The sequence below is a fragment of the Lynx canadensis genome, chromosome D3, assembly GCF_007474595.2.
Source record: "Lynx canadensis isolate LIC74 chromosome D3, mLynCan4.pri.v2, whole genome shotgun sequence".
NCBI classification, from domain to species: Eukaryota; Metazoa; Chordata; class Mammalia; order Carnivora; family Felidae; genus Lynx; species Lynx canadensis.
In genome coordinates this window covers 64,330,155-64,350,787 of record NC_044314.2, presented here as the reverse complement: position 1 = coordinate 64,350,787, position 20,633 = coordinate 64,330,155, and the positions used below count along the sequence as shown (strand labels likewise).

The following is a 20,633-nucleotide window of genomic DNA, read 5'->3' as shown; positions in this document are numbered from 1 at the left end:
AGCCTGCTTCCAGTTCTGTGTGTCCCTCTCTCTCTGCCCCTCCCCCATTCGTGCTCTGTCTCTCTCTGTCTCAAAAATAAATAAACGTTTAAAAAAAAAAAATTAAAAAAAAAAAAAAGATGCAAAGTCTGGGGGCTCCTGCGTGGCTCAGTCGGTTAAGTGTCCAATTTCTGCTCAGGTCATGAATTCACGGGCTGTGAGTTTGAGACCCACGTCGGGCTCTGTGCTGACAGCTCAGAGCCTAGAGACTGCTTTGGATTCTGTGTCTCCCTCTCACTCTGCCCCTCCCCCACTCATGCTCTGTGTCTCTCTCTCTCAAAAATAAATAAGCATTAAAAAACTAAAAAAAGGGGGCGCCTGGGTGGCTCAGTCGGTTGAACATCAGATTTCGGCTCAGGTCATGATCTCACGGTTCGTGAGTTCGAGCCCCACGTCAGGCTCTGTGCTGACAGCTTAGAGCTTGGAGCCTGCTTCAGATTCTGTGTCCCCCGCCAACCTCTCTCTGCCCCAACCCTGCTTGTGCTCTCTCTCTTTCAAAAATGAATAAACATAAAAAATTTTTTTAAATAAAAAAAATAAACTAAAAAAAAAAAGATGTAAAGTATGGCTTTGCTGATTTCCATTGAGGCCCGTGCTTAGAGTGTCTGAGGACAGTATACCCCCTTCTAAGTCTCCCTACGAGCCATGTCAACTGGGGCACATCCTTTAAGCTCTCTCAGCCTCAGTTTCTCCAAGTCTAAAATGGACAAAATTTTAGTAGCTACCTCATGGGGCTGCTAGGAGGGCCCCACAGAATTTCTGCATTCTGCACGTAAGGTTCAGTGGGTGGTTAAGTTCACAGAGGAGGGGCTGGATGGCTTCTTTCAGAAACAAGTGCCTCACCCCTACACGGTTCTAATTCCCAAAGAAAGAATATACCCAGTGGACACCAGCAGCTTGCCAAGACTCTGCCTGGGTGAGCAAGGGAATGTATTAATCATGGGCTTTATTTTTTGTATTTTCCTTTCTTTTTAATTTTTAAAAAATGTTTATTTTTGTGAGAGAGAGCGCACATGCGCGCGCGCGCGCGCACACACACACACACACACACACACACACACACACACGTGGGGGAAGGGCAGAGACAGAGGGAGACCAAGGATCTGAAGCAGGCTCTTCAGGCTCTTTGCTGGCTCTTTGCTAACTAACCATGAGATCATGACCTGAGCCAAAGTTAGATGCTCAACAGACTGAGCCACCCAGGCACCCCATATTGTATTTTCTCATGCTTTGACAAACTGGGGTACTTGCCAATTCTAAAGAGTGCCTGTCCCAGGACAGGAAATGTCTTCCCCCAGGGATGCAACCTTCATGTACGAGCCAGCTGGTCTGAACCCACTTCCTCAACCATCTCCTCTGTTTCTCCCATCAGGCTGCTTCCCCTGGCCTGGATGGCTGGGGACTGCCCCTGTCTGTAGTCCAGAGCCCATCAGGTTATTCAAACCATCCAAACTTGTGACTTGCCTGCTCTGCCTCATCCAGGCCCTCCTGTGAGGCCAGAGCAAAGGCTCCAGTCATGCTGTGCTCTCTCCCTCTGCCTCCCGACCAACCCTGGTGCCCCCCACCCCCATGGCCTTGCATGGTGTGATGTCTCCTCTTGGGCACTGTAAATAATAAAACTCTTCTTCCAAGGCAGGTGTTTGTGCCTGTCACCTTGTCATCCCTGATCAAAAGAGAATCCTTGGCACATTTTAAAATAGACTGACCTTCCCTGTGAGGCCTGCACACCCACCAGTGGGGCCAGGCATGCAAGACCAGATGCATGCTTTATGCGGCTTTTATTCAAATGGAAAACAAGCCCCCTTTTACCATAAAAATGAAGTGATTTGATTGCCAACAGAGTTTAGTGAGGACCTTCTTTTTTTTTTTATAATTTTTAAAAATGTTTTATTTATATTTGAGAGAGAGAGAGACAGAGTGTGAGCAGGGGAGGGGCAGAGAGAGGGAGACACAGAATCTGAAGCAAGCTCCTGGCTCCCAGCTGTCAGCAGAGCCCAATGTGGAGCTCGAACTCAAGAACCATGAGATCCTGACCTGAGCAGAAGCTGGATGCCCAACCCAGGCGCCCCTAGTGAGGACCTTCTGACACCACCAATCGCTTTGATTTCCTTCCTTCGGCAAGGGCTGGGTCTCTCTGATGCTAATGGCTATTGGCCCCAAACTACACATGAGGCCCATTCACTGGTTCTCACCTCTCGCTTGGCTTTCCAGAGGAACATCTCATCTGTGTGCCGGAAGGCTTCTCTGAGGGCTCCCGCGGGGTCTGTGGGCAGCTCTGGCCGGTGGGCCATGTTGGCGTGCACATGTACAGCAGCATACCTTGCAGCGTCCACCCCTCCATGGCCATCAAACACAGCAAAGTAGGCTCGGTCCACGGGGTCCTGGTAGGGAATGCAGTGGGAATCACACTGACTTCGCCCTGACCAAGGCTGTGACCTGGCCAGAGGCTTTGTCTGGGAGTAGAGTCCAGGTGCTGACTGGGGTGGATCTGGAGGAATCAGCATGGACTCTGCCATCAGATAGGTCAACCTGACTCAAGCATGAGGAACTGGAAGATTTGGAAAAGGACAACTCTCTGGAGTTGGTTTCACCTTCTATACTGAGTTGCTGGAGCATAAAATGAGGTGTGATGTACCAGCGGCTCCCAGTGCTGGAGATAGAGCAGAGCCCAGTAACTGTGAGTCTGGGGCAAATGAGAGAATCCTGGGGCCTCCCCTTATAACAGATTTGGGCAGACCATTCCCCTTCCTCAGTCCCTTAGCTGGGAAAGCAAGGTGGCCATGGTTGGTCTGGCCCAGAAGCCAGACGATGGGACAATGAATAGGACTGATGGGACGATGAATCGGGTCTCTCAGACCTCCTGGGAAGTGCTCTGCCTCACCTAGCACCTTGGCCTTCAGATGACAGCTACAGCCGTTACTCCTGCTTTGGCTCTGGCTAGCAGCTCTGATGGGAACCCCAGGTGGCCCCCACCCCCTGCACAAGGCCTCCTAGGCTGTTCTGCTTGGGGGCCAGGAGGTGGAAGACTAGAGGTGGAGCACTCACAGACAGGCCAAAGAGCTGGTTGAAGGCAGGAAGGCACACGTGCCGGTCCTCCATTTTGCGGCGAGTATTCCGGATGGCATGGATGGAGACCAGCCACTGCTGCTGAGGAACCTGGGCACTCGAGGGCACCTGCTTCTGCCACTGGCTGCATATTTCCCAGAGCTGGTTAAAGAAACTTCGCGCCAGGCCCTTGGCATCCAGCACTGATGGGTATAACAGAAGACTGTTAGGGAAGCACCAACCAGACCAGCTGGGCTCCACTCGCTCTCCCTGCCACCCCTTCCCTGTGGCCCCTTTGGCTCAGCAGACAGCCCCCACCACAGGCTTGCACAGGCCCCATAAGCCCATGAACCCCCGGAGCATTCCGGCCTAGTAACAGGCACACCAGCCTAGTAAACTATGTGTGACAGCCTGTGTCATCAGCAGTGAGCAGTGTCTGGTTTGGCAATATGCACAGGAAGGAACCTCCTGTCCCACAGTGAGCAACTCCACTTGTGGGAGCCCACCCTAAGGAAATAGCCGGAGACGCAAGGACGATTTAAGGATGAAGTAAAGAATCATTTACAATTGCGTGTTAATTAGAAACACTATGTATCCAGTGAGAGAATAAATTACATTCTATTCTCTTGATGAAGAATTAAGCTGCTATTAATCATGATTTTCACAACTAAACATGCAATTGCCACATGGCCCAGCCACTGCAGCCCTGGGCTTTTATCCCAGAGAAATTAAAGCTATGCTCACACAAAAACCTGTGAGCCCCAGTCAGTGTTCCCAGCAGCTTCACCTGTAATAGGCGAAAACTGGAAATGGCCCAGATGTTTTTCACCATGTGAGTGGGTAAATTTCAGGACATCATGCCATGGGATACTGCTCGCAGCAGGAAAGAAAGGAAGGAGCTATTGGCAGGTCACAAAAACCCGGATGGATCTCCAGAGAAGTATGTGGAGTGAAAAAAGCCTATCCCCAAACTTACGTATTCTATGATTCCATTCATAGGCATTCTTGAAATGACAAAATTATAGAAATAGAGATTAATGGTTGTCAGGACTAGGGACAGGGCATGGGGTATTAGGGTGGCCATAAAGGGTAATGTGGGATCCTCATAGGATGAAACTGTTCTGTATCTTGGCTATGTCAAGATCTTGGTCGTGATACTTAAATATAGTTTTTCTTTTTTTAAATTTTTTTTTCAACGTTTATTTATTTTTGGGACAGAGAGAGACAGAGCATGAACGGGCGAGGGGCAGAGAGAGAGGGAGACACAGAATCGGAAACAGGCTCCAGGCTCCGAGCCATCAGCCCAGAGCCCGACGCGGGGCTCGAACTCCCGGACTGCAAGATCGTGACCTGGCTGAAGTCGGACGCTTAACCGACTGCGCCACCCAGGCGCCCCTTAAATATAGTTTTTCAAGATGTTACCATTGTGGAGGGACTGGGTAAAGGATGCATGGAATCCCTCTGTGTTCTTTTTTTTTTTTTTCTTTTAATAATGATGGCTTGATGGTTATTCTTTTATTTATTTTGAGAGAGAGAGAGAGAGAGAGTGTGAGTGAGCACAAGCTGGGGAGGGACAGAGAGAGAAGGAAAGAGAGGATCCTAGGCAGGCTCTGTGTTGACAGCGCAGAGCCTAATGCAGGGCTCGAACCTACGAATAGTGAGATCATGACCTGAGCCAAAATCTAGAGTTGGATGCTTAACTGACTGAGCCACCCAGGCGATTCCCTCTGTATTATTTCTTACAACTGCATGTGAGGCTACGGTTATCTCAAAATAAAGTTTAATGGAAAATAATTACAGTGTAAAACAAAAACGGCCTTTTAGAGTGTGTGAGCACGTAAAATGCTTATGTCATGATATTAAGGAAATGAGAAAAAGAGAACAGAAAATCCCACATACAGTTTGATTGTGAGGACATGAAAAAGCCTTTAGCTGCTTGGACTCGGAAAATAAAATGCAGGAAAGGCATACAATCAAAATGTCAGCAGTGGTTGTCTGCAGGTGGTAGCTCTGCCTGTGAGGTTTTTTCCTTAAGAATGCTTTCTTAGTGCCTTTTCAATTTTCCATGACAAGTGTTAGCCCTAGTAATCGTTTCAAAATATGCCCATAACTTCATTGATGCTTTGATTGGGAGCCCGGTTTCCTTTCCCTCAAGCATGGGCCTTAGTGACCTGCTCCTAGTAAACAGAATAAAATGGAAGTGACCATGACAGCTTCCTAAGAGACACTGTGGCTCCCACCTTGCATGGTCTCCCTTTCCCTGTCTGTCTGTGTCTCTCTCTCTCTGTGTCCTGGTGAATCACTGGCCCTGAGGGAAGCCGGCTGCCATACTGTGAGGATCCTCAAGAAGCCCTGTGGAGGGTCCACATGGTAAGGAACTGAGGCCTCCTGCCAATAGCCAAGTGACTGAACCACCTTGGAAATGGAACTTCTGCCCCCACTGGTTGTAAGATCGTGACCACGATCTCCTGAGAGACCCTGGGCCAGAACCACCAGCTCAGCTGCTCCCAAATTCCAGACCCACAGAAACTATGGGATAATAAATGTTTAAGCCACTAAATTTTGGGAGAATTTGTTATGCAGCAACAGGTAACAGCTTCTACAACATGGCTTAAAAAAAAAGTGGGGGCAGAGGCTCAGTGGCTGACTTGGTTGGGTGCTCGACTTGGTTCAGGTCATGATCTCATGGTTCATGGTACTGAGCCCCTTGTTGGGCTCTTCCCTCACAACGCAGGGATTCTATCTCTGCCCCTCCTGCTCTCTCTCTCAAGGTAAATAAATAAACATTTAAAAAAATCCTATCTAAACCTGTTTTCTAAAGAAAAGATTAACAAGGAACAGGTCCCAAGGAAACCTCAGGTGACATGCCTCAGAGACTCTGTTCATTTCCACATGTAAAGCCCTCCTGGGACTCCTGCTGGCCCAGGTACATGCAGCAGGTACAGGTGAGTCAGAGCCAGTCACCTAGGAGGGGGGGGGGTGGTTTGAGGGCAGACTGAGGAGTGTCGCAGGTCACACGTATAGGACTTGGGGTGTTGGAGAAGAGCTCCTGCCCAAAGGCAGTGGCTATAGAAGAAAAAGAGAGGCAGAGACAAGGTGGGGGGGCAGAGAGGGTCTGAGAGCACAAGAGGCTACGGGAAGACACATCTGAGGGAATCCATGCACCAAGGCGGGGGTGTCTAGAACTGGCCACTGCCACCATACCCAGGACACAAGGGCCATTCAGGTGTCTGGCAAGAAACGGGAGACCATCAGGACTGGACTGAGGGGCTGTGGGTACAGGAAGGCTCAGCTCAGGGAAGACAGGTTCACATGCACTTGGCCCAGTGAACCCCCTGCCAACAAGTCAGGACCGTCATTCAGCTGGCTGGACTGCACAGCGCCGCTTCCCCCAGTCTCCTCCTTCTCTCCTCTGCAGATGGCTATGCTCGTATGACTACCTGAGCTGTTGGGCTCCTTTCTTCCCCCTCTGGGCTCTACTTTTATTAGGCCTGAGACACCCAGGGAGGCACAGGGCACCGTGTACCCTCTTGCCTTAGGTTGTCCTACCATTTCCGTCAGCGTGTTTGAACTTGAATCTCAGCTTAAGCAAAGGCAATTACCACTGACAACGATAAGCAATGGATAAGCAATGGGAGGTTCGGCTGGCTCACAGACTCCTGATGCCACTGGCAGGAGATGCCTGCTTGTCTGGCTGAGGGCCTCATCCAGGCGCCCATAGGACCTGCTCACTGGGGAGGGGCTGGCTGGCGTTCCCACCTGACACAGCTACAGAGGTCTTAATCATATCTCTGTCCTTGAGCAGTGATGCTTATGACACCTGCCATGATGCCAATTTTGCATGAATGGCTTCGAAATGATAGACTTAACTATGTTCTGCTCCAGTGACAGGGATAGCTGATCAAGACCACAGGCCCAGGCCTGCGTGGAGGGTGGGGGCAGTCTGTGATTTCCTCCTACATGGGCCCCTCCCTCCTTCACTGGCCTTCGGGAACCCCCAGGTGTAGGGCGCTGCAGGTGCCAGCCACCGCCTGGGGCCTTCCTGCCAGCAGGTGGCGCTGGTTTCCCGCCGGGACTCTTGGGTGGGGCACTCCCTTTGTGGGGCTGTGTGCCTGCAGGCTTTGCAGAGGACAATGGCTGCCTGTCACTGTGGGCCTCGGTCTCCCGCAGCTCCCAGGCAGGAATGCGAGGCAATGCTGGGATGGAACGTGGGCAGGGAGCCAGGGAAAAGGCAGGGCACACGGCTGAGGAGGGCTTGGCACCTGCTGAAGCGAGAGGCCGCATGGTTTTCCTCTTTCTCCCCGGCCTGTTCTTGGTTTGTCCTCAATGCTCGTGCTAATGCTAAGCTTAAAGTAACATAGGTAATAAATACGTGACCTGATGGAAGTAATTATATGCAATATATAAAGAGACAGAATCAGCAAATTGTACAGTAGTCTCCCGTTCCCATCTGCTTGCTTTCCGCGGTCTCAGTACAGGCAGTCAACTGTGGTCTGGAAGATGATCCTCCTCCTGATGTATCGTCAGAAGGTCGACAGTGACCTAACGCTACCCTGTAATGCCAGGTCATTCACCTACTTCATCTCATCATGTAGGCATTTAATTATCTCACACCAACACCAAGAAGGCGAGTATAGTACAGTAAGATATTCAGAGAAAGACCACACTCATACCACTTTTATGACAGCATATTGTTATAACTGAGTATCAGCTATTGTTGTTAATCTCTTACTGTGCTTAGTTTATAAATTCAAGTGCTCATAGGTATGTGTGTATAGGAAAAAATGCAGAATGTATAGGGTTTGGTACCATTTGCGGTTTCGGGCCTCCCCTGGCGGTCTTGGAATATATCCCCCTTGGGTGAGAGGGGGGATCCTACTGTATTAGGAAAGTGAAAGAAAGACATGCAAAATAAGAGCCCTGACTGTTTCTGGGTTCCTCAGGCTGGGCGGTGTGGCTTGGGGCCCACCCTGCTAGCCAGTCTCCCACAAGGAGGCAGACAAACAAGCCCCATCGGCCCATCCCCAAGCCAGCTTTCAGACACTGCAGAGTCTCCACCTGACTGGGTCCTGAGTTGGATCGGCCCAGGCAACGGGCTCAAGCTCTGGCATTTTCTACCAGCTGGACCCTGAGGCCGCCCCCAGCAATGGCTCACGTCACCCTCCTGACTCCCACGCCACCCTGGGGCAATGTCAGCTGAGGCAGAAGAGCAAGTGGGTGGCTGAGTTACCACCTCAGTCTCCTCCCATGTAAAACGGGAAAAGCGTTATTCATTTCCTGAGCTGTTCTGAAGCTCAGCTGCCCTCCCTCTGCTGACCTTGTGCTGGTGTGTTTTCTCTGCACCTCCATTCTGCCACACTGTCATGAACACATGTGGCCAGCGCTGCCCTTTTGTGGCCCTCAGCCACATGCTGCCTGAGACCACCCCTCTAGCAGCAAAATAGGAAAGGCTGTGGAGCCCAGGTGAGCCCTGACATCTCCCAAACTGGCACTCCCCTGAGGCCTGTCCCTTGTCTGGCTGGTGAGTCTGTCATGGGCTAAGCCTCCAGGCCAGGGAGGGAAGAGAACTCACGGGTCACAGGGGCCTTCTCTTCCTCGTTGTCATCTTCCTCCTCCTCCTCCTCCTCCTCCTCCTCCTGTCTGGGCAATTTCCTGAATTCAGAAAGGTCCATCTGCAGCAGCTGGGAAACCGCCTCGTGGGCCAGACATGAAGCAAGTGGTGGGGGAGCATTCCTGGGGACAGGAACAAGAAGTGAAGTGGGGCTGGCACTTCAGCAGAAGCTAATACCCCAGTGCCTACCCGACTGTTCCAGATGAGAGACCTCCTTTCCACTCAGGGGGCCCTGCCGGAGGTAGTGATAACTGCTCGCACCACAATGTGCAGCCGCAAGGAGCAGGTCAGCCTCCGGGCCTCAAGGAGCTGGATGGGACATCCACTCAATGCCATTCATCAGGTCCCAAGCTACACCAAACATGGGTAGGGCTGGTGGGGAAGAGATGTGTCTGCTGGCCCCCGTGACCGGGCCGGACAACTGCCCAATATCCAGACTGTTGACAGCTCATGGTCACCAATACCACCTGGGGACCTCTAGGGTTTCGAGTCTTATGGGTTGAATTGTGTCCCCCCAAATTCATATGTTGAAGTTCTAACTGCCAATGCCTCAGAATGTGAGCTTATTTAGAAACAGATGCAATTAAGTCACACTGGAGTAGGGTGGGTCCCTAATCGAGTAACATACAGGAAATTCAGACACAGATGCACACAGGAAGAACTCTATGCGGAGATGAAGGCAGAGGCTGGGGTAATGAGCCAGAAATCACCAGAAGGAACCAGCCCTGCTGATACCCTGATCTTGGACTACAGCTTCCAGAACTCTGAGACAACACATTTTTTGTATTTAAATTGCTTCGCCTGTGGTGCTTCTCACACCATGTCCATGGAAAGCCTTCCATGGCTCCCCCATGTGTAGGGGTCAATCCCCTTGGTGTCCCTATACCTCTAGATGCATCCTGACCCCAGAATCTGCCTCCCCACCAGTGGGAGCCCTTCACAGGCCAGAGGATGTGTGCTCATCCTTGTGTGTCTGTTCTTGAGGGCTGGGGGGCAACGCCCAGGGTAGCCAGCAATTCTCTGCTGGGCAGATGCAACTGGCTTTCCCCTAAGGGCAACCACTTCCCAACAGCCAGACAAATGGGTCACTTCTCTTTGGGGGCTGGGTGTCCGTGGTGTGTCTATAGATGGTCTTAGGAATCTACTGGGATGAATTTGTGATTTAAAAGGAGAAGGTGACTCAGGGGAGAAGCCTCTGGAACTGCCTTTAGAAAACAACCAGCCAAGACATGAGAAATGAGTTCCTCTGCTGTTTGGGGATTTCCTGCTAACTACTGGTTTTCCTTGTTCAAGCAGGGAGAAGGGGCGTTGCTCCCGGGGAGGTGGTGCTGTGACTTCCTGCAGGCCTGCAGAGGCCACCAGGGTCAGGGAAGCAGCTTCCAGCAGTGGTGACTCAGACAATGCTTGGCCTCAGGCCACAGGCCTCACTGCCTGGATGCACTGTCCACCCCCATTCAGGGGTCATCTGCCCGTGCACCCTCCAGGCCCGTGGGCCCTGCAGCAGTCAGAGCTCCTAAAGATTCCAGAAGGTGCTACAATGAACAGAAGGTGTGTGCAAGACCTAGGTACCCCAGAAATGCTCTAGTCTCACTTGCCTGCCACAGGATTTTCAAGTTTGCAGTCTAGTAGCAAAGACAGAAATGCAGATGAATAATTATAGTGTAAGGTACAAACTGCTTGGGGACCTGAGACAGGACACAGAACCGCTAACAAGGGGGAAGACAGGATATAAATCATTGCACCCTTGAACTTGGTGATCTGACTTCCTAACAGTCTCATGAATGACACCATTTATAATCTGGAAAAACGCCATGTGCCACTATGCTTAGAGCCCCTTACACCCAGGGGCCTGCACACCAGTGACAGGAACAGGAAACAGACGGACAGGAGCCCACCAGGAAGCTGCCAGGAACGTGCTGTGGGGTGTAGACAACACGTGACCACATGTGTGACTATCGGGTCTACACAGGGAAGAAATACTAGAAAAGGATGAAAATAACTGAAGATAAATCCCTTAAGATGACCGGAAAATACATGCCTTTACAATATTACGTTTTTGTTTTAAGTAGGTTTTGTGGAGCCCAACGCTGGGGCTTGAACTCATAACCCTGAGAGCAAGGCCTGACCTGACATCAAGAGTCGGATGCTTAACCGACTGAGCCACCCAGGCATCCCCACAATATTATGTTTTAAAAGTGTTTTAAGATGGATTTATTAGGGGGCTTACAGGGGCCATGACCCTTGGCCTCTCCCTCATGGCTAATGATCTCAGGCCTACTCCACCATCCTGCTAATTAACAGGGTGCCTGTTCAACACCTGAGCCCAGGCACTGCCACTAGGGCCTCATGAGGTCCCATGTCACCTCAAGCAAGTCCTGCTTTTCTCCTCCATGTAGCCTGAGACACATGGCCTCTGACATAACTAAAACTCCCTCACCCCCATGGCCCTGCACCCTGCAGACCCCTCCAACTGACCCCTGACTTCTCCAGCTCAGGCCCATCCCTAGGCAGGAGGGCTGGTCACTTGCTCCTGCCACTGCCTGGCTGCCCTCCTCTTCCTCACCCCCTTGCATCTCCATCACCACAGAGCAAAACCAGCCCTACCTTCCGGGATTCCTGCCCCTCTGGGCACATCCCTCCTCTCTGTTCTTCCCTCCACACACCGGCAGCTGACTGACTGTTCACACTGGTAGCTTGTCCTTCTTCTGACTCTGAGCTACTAGCCTGGGGCTCTCTCCCGCCTCCATCCCCAGGTCACTTTCTCTTTATCCCTGTGGATGTGTCTTCATCCCTGGCATAGCAGGCACTATGCTGGTGCTCTCACTCTCCCCAGGGTCTTGGCTCTCATGCAGGGGCAGCCGGGGTACCAATCCTCCCTGGCTTGCATTTCCCCCCCGCAGCCCCTAAGCCCTCACAGAAGTCCCAACGGCTGCTGTGGGGACAGACCTTGTGGCCCTGGGCCCTGAGGGAGGCAGAGCCCTGGGAGCCCTCCTCTCCCCTCTCCAGACTCTAGCAACTTCGGCCTACTACATTTCACCAACTTGCTTTATGCCACCTGCCTCTAAAATATTTCCTCAAAGGAGAACAGAACAAGCCAGTAACACCCTTTGCACATGCCACACCCGAAAGGGACATGGTCACCGGGCATGTCTTCCTGAGCTCTGTGGGCTGTGGGACTGTCAGGGTAGACACGGGCCAGCTCACACTGACCTTCACGCTCATTGACTCAGGCTCCCACCCCATATGCGGTGAGCAAGAGTCCTGAACTCTGCTGGATCCCACCAAGCAGGCCCTCAGGGCAGGGTGTGTGTGCAGGGATAGAGCTGACCTGCCACAAAGGAAGCATGCTTGGGGACACTAAAATAAAATGCCAGTATGCTGAGGCCAGGTGTGTGTCCCACTTAAGGGGTGACACAGTGACTAGGGACTGTGGGCCCAGCCCCTGGGGAGGGAGGAGGTTCACACAGATGCTGCATGGCCTACTAGCCCTTACTATCTGTTTCTTTCTCCCTTCAAATCTGCTAAGCTTGCTGTGTCTCATCTCTGCGCCTCAGCTGCCACCTGTGAACAGCAGACAGTACAACCTGGTCATTGTGGCCACGGGCAGAGTGGTAGGCACACGGCCTGGCCCTTGCCCACCCTGAGGCCTTGGCCAGTCTCTTAACTCACCTGGCCTTTGCCTCCCCATCTGTGAAATGGGAAACAGGATCTGCTGCACCTGTCATGGGTTCAACTGTGTCCCCCCCCCCCCCAAAGATATGTTGAAGTCCTAACCTGCAGTGGCTCAGAATGTCACCTTATTTGGATTTAGGGTCTCTGCAGGTGTAAGATGAGGCCATACTGGAGCAAGGTGGGCCCTAAATCTAATAAGACCGGTGTCCTTATGAGAAGAAACCCAGACACAGAGAGAATGCCACATGAAGACAGACACACGGGGGGAATGCCATGTCACGATGAAGGCCAGACTGCTGTGATGCATCTACAGGTGAAAGAATACTAAGTCCTGCTGGCAAGAAGCTAAGAGAAAGGCCTGGAACTAATTCTCCACAGTCTTTGTTTGAGAGAGCATGACCCCGCCGACACCTTGATCTCTGACTTTTGGCTTCCAGAACCATGAGAATATACGTTTCTGTTGTTCTAAGCCACCCAGCCTATGAGTTTATGATGACAGCCCTGGGAAAGCAATGCAGCACGGTTATGGGGATGGAAGAGGAGGCAGGACATGTGGGGTGAGTGGCAGCTGAGGTCAAGTTCAACACATGGCACATGCCAAGCCCCTTGCTCCCATCCCGTGTGGTCCCCTCCTGGCTGGTACACCACTTACCTGCTGCTCAGGAAGCCCATCGCCAGCTCGGCCAGCTCACCCTCCACCTCCTCCTGACTCAGCACTGTTCCTGGGACCTTCCATGGCAAAGGGCTCTCTGGGCTCAGTGGGGCTGGGAAGTCATGGAGGAAGGCATCCAGGAAGCCCGGGATCTCCTCTGCCATTTGGCTGCTCTGCTGTGGGTCTCGAGAGGCCATGTCCACAGCATCCCGGGGGGGCTCTGCTGGGGTTCCGGGTGATCTTCACTCTGAGGAGAGATGTGAGGGTCAGCAAACACAGTGCCCTGCTCTTGGGGTAACTGTGCCCTCACCCCACAATGTTGAGTGTGTGGTGCCTTGCTTTCTCTCCTTTACCTCGAAACATCATATGGCAGGTACTACACCAAGCCCAGGGCCTCAAGACAGCAGGGCAGGGCTACTGGCTTCACATATAGTTCAGAACACCCAAGTAAGTGGGAGCAACGACGCTGATCAGTGTCCTGACATGGGTCCAAGAGGGGATACTTGGGAGCCCAAGAGAAGGAGACAGAGCTGAGATCAGAGGCCACATGGGTGCCCTGAAGGAGAAGTGACAGAGAAGGAAGGTGTGTTCCTGGTGGAGGATGGCTGGCATGGCCAAGGGCGGGCAGCAGAGGGACTCCGGGGCCAGGCCATTGAGGCAAAAAAAACACAACAGGTAATTCAACCTGACCCTGGGACCTCGGGAGCCAGAAGGTGAGGAAGTGATACCATCAGGTCTGTGAGCATAGAAGAGAGAAGGGACATCGGTCAGGGGAAGAAAAAAAAAGAGTCTGGACAGTGCCAGGGCCGACCCTGGGCTGTTTTGGACATGGACAAGAGGGGGAGTAGGAAGGGGTCCCAGAGGCTGCAGGGCACCCCAGGGGCGTGGGCAGGACAGAAGCCAGGAAACATCTGGCTTGGGGACATCTGTGATGTGTTTTCTCCAACAGGAGCAGTCCTGGGTCTCCTAAGCCCTGGCTGAAGGAGAAGCACCAGGTAGAGCCCAGGCTGCTGGGTACTGGGCACTGGCTCCCACCTGTCAGGCTCTTCCTCCCTCATCCTCAGGAAGGCCAAGGGCTTACTAGCTGCCAAGCCATAACAACCTTGGGAGCCAGGACGAGCCCCCATTTCACAGAAGGGAACAGTGAGGCTTGGAGAGGGGCAGCCCTTTGACAATGGATGGTAGGGTCCAGGAGGGATTCTGGAGCCCACAGTCATCACCACCCTGCCCAGCTCTTCTCCCATGAGGGCCTCACTCACTCATGGATCCTGCCCTATTATCCTCCCCAAAGTGGGCCTCCAGCTCCTCTCTCCCAGCTCAGGACCTCCATGCACTGCCAGCCCATCTTCTTCCCTTACCCTGCCCCCTTGGGCCAGCAAAGGCCTGTCTGTCAGACTCCTGCATGGCCCGCCTGGACTCCTGCTTCTCATGTTCAGCCCTCTAGACTCAAATGGGTCTGGAGCCTGTCTTCTGGCATACACCCTTCCCTGTTCACTCTCAAAGCCCCACTTCCTACCCCACATCCAGGTGTGCCACACCCTGGCCACACAGGCGCCTGAGCCCACCTGAGCATAGGCGCCTGATCTCCAGGTTTGTGAGTTTGAGCCCCACGTCAGGTCCTGCGCTGACAATGCAGAGCCTACTTGGGATTCTTGGTCTCCCTCTCTCTCTCTCTGCCCCTCCTCTGCTCTCTCAAAATAAATAAACTTAAGAAAAAAACCCCCAAAAAGCAGAAAAGCACAGGGTGAAAAGGAGAGGGAAAGTTCAATGTCTAATCTGGGAGAAATTTGGAGGGACATGGGAGGTAAACAAAAAACAAACAAACAGGGGCACCTGGGTGGCTCAGTCAGTTCGGTGTCTGACTTCTGCTTAGGTCATCATCTCCCAGTTTGTGAGTTCGAGCCCCGCGTTGGGCTCTGTGCTGATAGCTCGGAGCCTGGAGCCTGCTTCGGTTTCTGTGTCTCCCTCTCTCTCTCTCTCCTCTCCTCAGCTCATGCTCTGTCTCTGTCTCAAAAAGAAATAAACATTAAAAAAAATTTTTTAAAAAACAAACAAAAAACAGAAAATCTCTCTCTTTCGGAGACTTGTCAAAAGTTGACTTTTTAAAGTGGCCACAGAAATAATATAGAAATGAGGGCACTTATGATGGAAGGTAACGGGGACAGATTTAAAATCACTGCCATTCTTCACATTTACTTACAAATAGACGTAAGTACAATGTGACCCCAGGTTACAAAAGGCAAACAGGTAAAAAAAAAAAAAAAAAAAAAAAAAAAAAAAAAAAAAAAAGATGGTCAAAGAGAAGCAGAAATCAAGACAAGAGCAGGTCGGAAAACTGTATTCTAACCATAAAGGTGAGACTTTGTGAACTGGGAAGATCAGAAAGGGCTGGGAGCCTTGTGGGGGGCGGTGAGGGTCAACCGGGGAGAAGGCAGGCTGGCAGAGCCGCAGAGCACAGAGAACCAAGCTGGAGAAAAATAAGAAGACTGTGTATTTCCCAGCAGCCTCTGACACCCTCAGGCAGAGAAGGAGGCCAAGCCACTTCTTCTGCCAGCGAACACCTCTGGCCTGTTGCTTAGCGGGGAGACAAATGTGAGTACCGCAGAGCTGCCCTCAAGCAACAGCCTGCACCCCCACTCCTCCTTCATGAAATGCCTTCTTCCTCCCAGCAATTCCGAGCCCAGAAACAATACTCTTACAGGCACTGGAATCTTAGGCGGCACAAAGAGAGAGCCTCTTAAGTGTATGATTAAGACCAAAATGAGAGGAGGGCTTGCTCGCTAACCTCCCCAAAATGCACAGGAGGGCCCTAGTTTGAGACACTCCCTCCTCCCCCCCCCCCCCCCCCCCCGTGTAAATAAAGCACAGAATTCAAGACCCTTCACCTGCCACCTCACTTGCCAGGGGACATTTGCTCAATGTTCTGGAATGCAGGAACCTCCTTGGGATGCTGTTTTCTGTGCCTGAAGTCCCCTTCCCCAGAGCCTGCCCCTTTCCCTGGGGGTTGGTGGCCCCTCCTGTCTCTGCCCCATGCCCACTGCCCCAAGCCCAGGGTCAGGCACAGGCCTGGATGGCAGCCTGTGACATGCCTGCTGAGTTGGGTAGGGGTCAGGGGTGAGTGGGGACGGCAGCACGGGCGTGACAGTGCTTGTGTGCATGCTTGGCCTGTATTTGCCAGGGTGTGACTGGCTTATTCCCAGGGCCTGCGCCAGCTGCCCTCCTTTGTTAGACAAGCGGGTGGCCCAGAGCCATCCTCCCTGCTGAGGACCAACCAGGCTTGTCTCTGTATCACCTGGCTGAGGCAAGGGGCCAGGAGAGGAACCAGGACACGGCTTTCCTTCCCTGGGGCCCAGCTGGGGTAAAAGTCAAGAGTAATTTCCTTCCTTGTCCTTCTTTTTTTCAACAAACTCCAAATCTGTGATGTCTGCCATACTTACATACATAAGCAAAACAATCCCTGCCCCCAGGAGCCTAGGGCCGAAAGATAAAGGCATGAAGAGGGCAGGAGGGAGAGATTCCGAAAGTAAAGGGGGCCCCAGAGACAGCCCCAGTGCCAGGAGGGGCAGGGGACGGAGCTGTGGACCTGAGCTCTTGCAGGACCACCTGGAGGGGGCAGTCTCAGCAGCCAGCTGGCAGGTGGTGCAACATGAGCCAGAGCTCTGTTGGGCGCCCTGACTGCGTGCACTGGTGAGGGGTTCTGAGGAGGGGAGCTCGTGCGTAAAGTCTGTGCAAATCATTAAGGCCCAGGGGTGGGCATGGGAGGAACACTGGGCTACCAGCCCCCTTGTCACCTGCCTCAACCAGACTGGGCACACTTGGCCCATGGCCGGGTCCTCGGGGCTCCGGGAATGACGCTGCTCGTCAGCTGGCAGCCGCGGAGGCTGGCATGACGGTGCCGCCAGCCTACATCTGCCAGGGGCCCGAGGCTGCCAGCAACAATGGCAGTCTTCCTGCATCTTCGTCTTTTTACCTCCCGGCAACCTGTTGTCATTAATCCCCCTTTACAGGTGGGGGTTGCAGCAAAAGAACCAAGTGAGTTGTTGGAAGTCCCTCAGTGGGGTTCACACTCGGGAGTCTATGGAGCCTGGCCCCTAACTGCAACAGAAACCCTGCCCACCCATCATTGGTCACCAGCCTGGGGATTCAGTCCCTCTTGGCTTCCCTTCTTTCATTTCTGTGCTCATCACCCTGGTCCAGCCCCTCACCTCCGAGTTCCTGTGCCTTGTCTCGTGGCATACCCTTTTGCCCCTCAGACCTCTTTGATTCAAGCTCTGCTGAAACTGTCACACCTTTGGGTCTAGCACACGGTCTTCCATGTGCTAGACCCCAAATAAAAAATACTTATTTTCCTCTAGTTTATCAGTTTTGACTCATAAGCTCAACTAATGCACATGTGTACAACTGCATTTTTCTAGATCGTGTGGACAAAATACTTGAGAGTCCTGCTTGACTTCAGGAGGTAGGAGTAATGCAAAAAATAGCAATCCTTAAGAACGGAAACTGCATCGTTACAAAGTATCGCCTTCATCTTTAAAAACTTGTCCGTAAATGGAGAATTTTCTTTCTTTATTCCTAAGCAACCGCGGGGAAGAATATGGTGTCAATTTTCCAGATCCTTTTCTACATACGTGACATTTTTCTCTTTAAAAAACGTGGTAAGGGGCACCTGGGTGGCTCAGTTGGTTAGGCGTCCGACTTTGGCTCAGGTCATGATCTCATGGTTTGTGAGTTTGAGACCCGCGTTGCGCTCTGTGCTGACAGCTCAGAGCCTGGAGCCTGCTTTGGATTCTGTGTCTCCTTCTCTCTCTGCCCCTCCCCAACTTGTGCTCTGTCTATGACTCTCAATAAATAAATAAATGTAAAAAAAATGTGGTGAAATATACATGACCTACAATTTACCATTCTACCCCAATTCTTAGGTCTACGGTTCTATGACATCAAGTACATTCACACTGTTGTGCAACCACTTTTTACAGGTGTTACTTTCTCTGTACTGAAGTCAGGAAGCCCACCCCTGTCTTCTTGGGTGTTATCATGGCCCTTTGTGCAGGGAACCTGGCAAGTGTGACGGCAGAAGCAAGATGCTGGCTGCCTTCTGCCACTGCCAGTGGGTGGTGTAGGCTGAGATAAGCAGCCTGAGGACTGGCACCTTCAAAGAGGAAGTTAAAACATTCTTTGGAGAACAGGGATCAGCAGAGAAAGGTTTTTAAAGACAGGGTTGGCCTCAGGCAATATCTCAAAAGGAATTCTACAAATGAACTTGTATAGAGGTTTACAACTTTCAAAGTGGTCTTCACATTGGTATTCGTTTTGATGCCTCTTGCACAACTAGGCTGAGAAGTACATGCTGTCAGGCCACACTGCGAATGAAGAAATAGGCTTGGGGAGGGTAACAACCCACCTAAGGTCACACATAAGGAAATGGCAAAGCCGGACTCACATGAGGTCTTCTGATGCCTTTTGTCACTTTCAGCTCAGTTGTAGGAAGAAAAGAGTGAGATCTGACAACAGGCCAGATATGGGCATAAAGGGCAGAAGTGAGCTAGAGATGACCTCAGAGTGTTGGCCCTACATTCTATCTCCCATGGTGGGAGTACAGCTTGGCTGACAGAACTTGTCCCAGGAAATACCATAAGGACCTGTGTTCCGCTGGATGGAAGGCTGTGGGGGAGGAGTCCATCACCATCAACCGGTCCTCACTATGTGTTAGGTCCTGCATTAACATCTCTACAATCAGGTGTCATTTCTCCCTATTGCACAGAGGTTGGGAAGCTTGGGTGAGGTCACACAGCTACCAGTGGTGGTGGAGTCCATCACCTCCCTGCCTGAGATTTAGATTTCACACATCTGGGGCTAAAGTTGCAGCAGCCCAAGGATTCCCTTTTATTAAAACACTCACTTTAAATACACTTGGAAGAGGGCCATGGGTGGAGGCAGGCCTTGGGGTAGGGGCACGTGGGCAGAGGTGTGGTCTGGCAAAGGTGCAGGGACTGGTGGGGTAGGGGTCAGGGCAGTGGGTCCAGGCCAGATGCTCCTAGGAATGGGAGCTCCGTCCGGGCAAATGGGGGGCACGTCACCCCTCAGCATCCATTCCGCTTTACCGCCCCCAGTTCCCACCTGGCCTTCGGCTCGGCCACACCCCCGTCGGCCCAATGGCCCCCCAATTCTACATCCTTGTCTCCCCTGCCCTCCAATTCCCTGCCTCGAGTTCCTCAGGCCCCCAAGTGTTCCCTCCGCTCTTCAGCTTCCCTACTCGGCCCCTGAACCCCTTGGGTCTTCCCATCTCGGCCTCCCTGCCTCCCCAGCCCCCTATTCCGCACCCTCTGGTTCCTCAGCGCCTCGTTTCACCCCTATATGCCTCAGGTCCCCACCTGAGACTCACACCAGCGCGGTCAGCCCTCCGGTCCCACGCCCCCCCCCCCCCCCCCCGGGCTCCTCATTCCCCAGACCCCAAGGGCCTCACCTGCTACTCCGCCACTCCAGACCCCGCGAGCCGCTCCTGGCCGGCCCCGCCCACTTCCCGTCCCCCGCCGCCGCGGGCTCCGCGCAGGCGCAGTCGGACGGCGGGCGGGCGGGGTCAGGCCTCTGCTGCCCCCTGGTGGCCTCGCGGCCCTTTCATTACAAGTGGTGAAGAGCAGCGCCGCAACCAAAGGGTCGTGCGGCCACGCAGCGCCCCCCCCCCCCCCCTCCTGGATTCTGGAGCAAAAACGCTCACCAGCGAATTGTTTCACTTCTCGAGCCTTGGGTTGCTGGGTAGACTGGGGGAAAGCAACACCTACGTCACAGCGCCCAGACTTTAAGCAGCACGTGTTGTCGGCGGCTGGTGAGTGGCAGAGCAGGGTCCGAGACTGCCCCGGGGTCCGCGGACCACCAGGCCAGGGGGCACAGTCCCTGGGGCCCAGCATACTTTTAGCGGTTGTGTTAGTTTCTTATTGCTGCTGTGACAATTACCACAAACTTAACACAAATTTATTTATTTATGATTCTGGAGATCAGAAGTCCGCAGAGCTCTCAATGGGCCTTAAGTTCCTAGTGTCGGCAGCATGCGTGCCTGAATTTCTGGGTGCTCTGGGGGGAATCCGTTCCTTAGCCTTACCGATTCTAAAGACTGCCCATTCCTTGGCTGGCAGCCTCTTCCATCTTCAAAGCCAGGAACATTAGGACAAGTCCTCACGCTGCCACCTCTCCGACTGCCTCCTCTGATTCCGTTCCATTTTTAAAGACCCTGTGATGACTTTGGGCTGCCCAGATGATACATGGGTAATCTCCCTATTTTTTTTTTAATGTGTCTTCATTTCTTGAGAGATACAGACAGACCACGAATGGGGGAGGGGCAGAGAGAGAGGGAGACACAGAATCCGAAGCAGGCTCCGGGTTCTGAGCTGTCAGCACAGAGCCCGACACAGGGCTTGAACTTGAGAACTGCGAGATACCTGAACCGAAGTCTGATGCTTAGCCACCCAGGCGCCCCTCCCTATTTTAAAGTTAGATGACGTGAAACCTTCATTCTGTCTGCAACCCTGATTCTCCTTTGCCATGTACTCTAACATCAACACAGATTCCAGGTATGAAAAGAAAACACGGACATCTTTGGGGGTGGGGCATTTTTCTGCT

At 52.5% G+C, this 20,633-nt stretch overlaps 1 protein-coding gene across 3 annotated transcripts in view; it reads right to left on the bottom strand.

Annotated features, from left to right (window-relative positions):
- PPM1F (protein phosphatase, Mg2+/Mn2+ dependent 1F) overlaps positions 1-19,536 on the bottom strand; it is a 40,308-nt gene extending 20,772 nt beyond the window's left edge. Inside the window, exons 1-5 of one of the 3 annotated variants that reach the window (XM_030336039.1) lie at positions 19,483-19,536; positions 13,020-13,266; positions 8,657-8,817; positions 3,085-3,287; positions 2,232-2,420 (exon numbers count right to left, since the gene is read on the bottom strand). In XM_030336039.1, coding sequence (XP_030191899.1) covers positions 2,232-2,420; positions 3,085-3,287; positions 8,657-8,817; positions 13,020-13,216 — 750 coding nt within the window. In that variant the 5' untranslated portion in view covers positions 13,217-13,266; positions 19,483-19,536. Of the gene's footprint in view, positions 1-2,231; positions 2,421-3,084; positions 3,288-8,656; positions 8,818-13,019; positions 13,267-14,852; positions 15,024-19,482 lie in introns of those variants that run through there. The other 2 variants (XM_030336038.2, XM_030336041.2) reach the window with 2 other exon arrangements.
- Between the last annotated feature and the right edge of the window lie 1,097 nt (positions 19,537-20,633).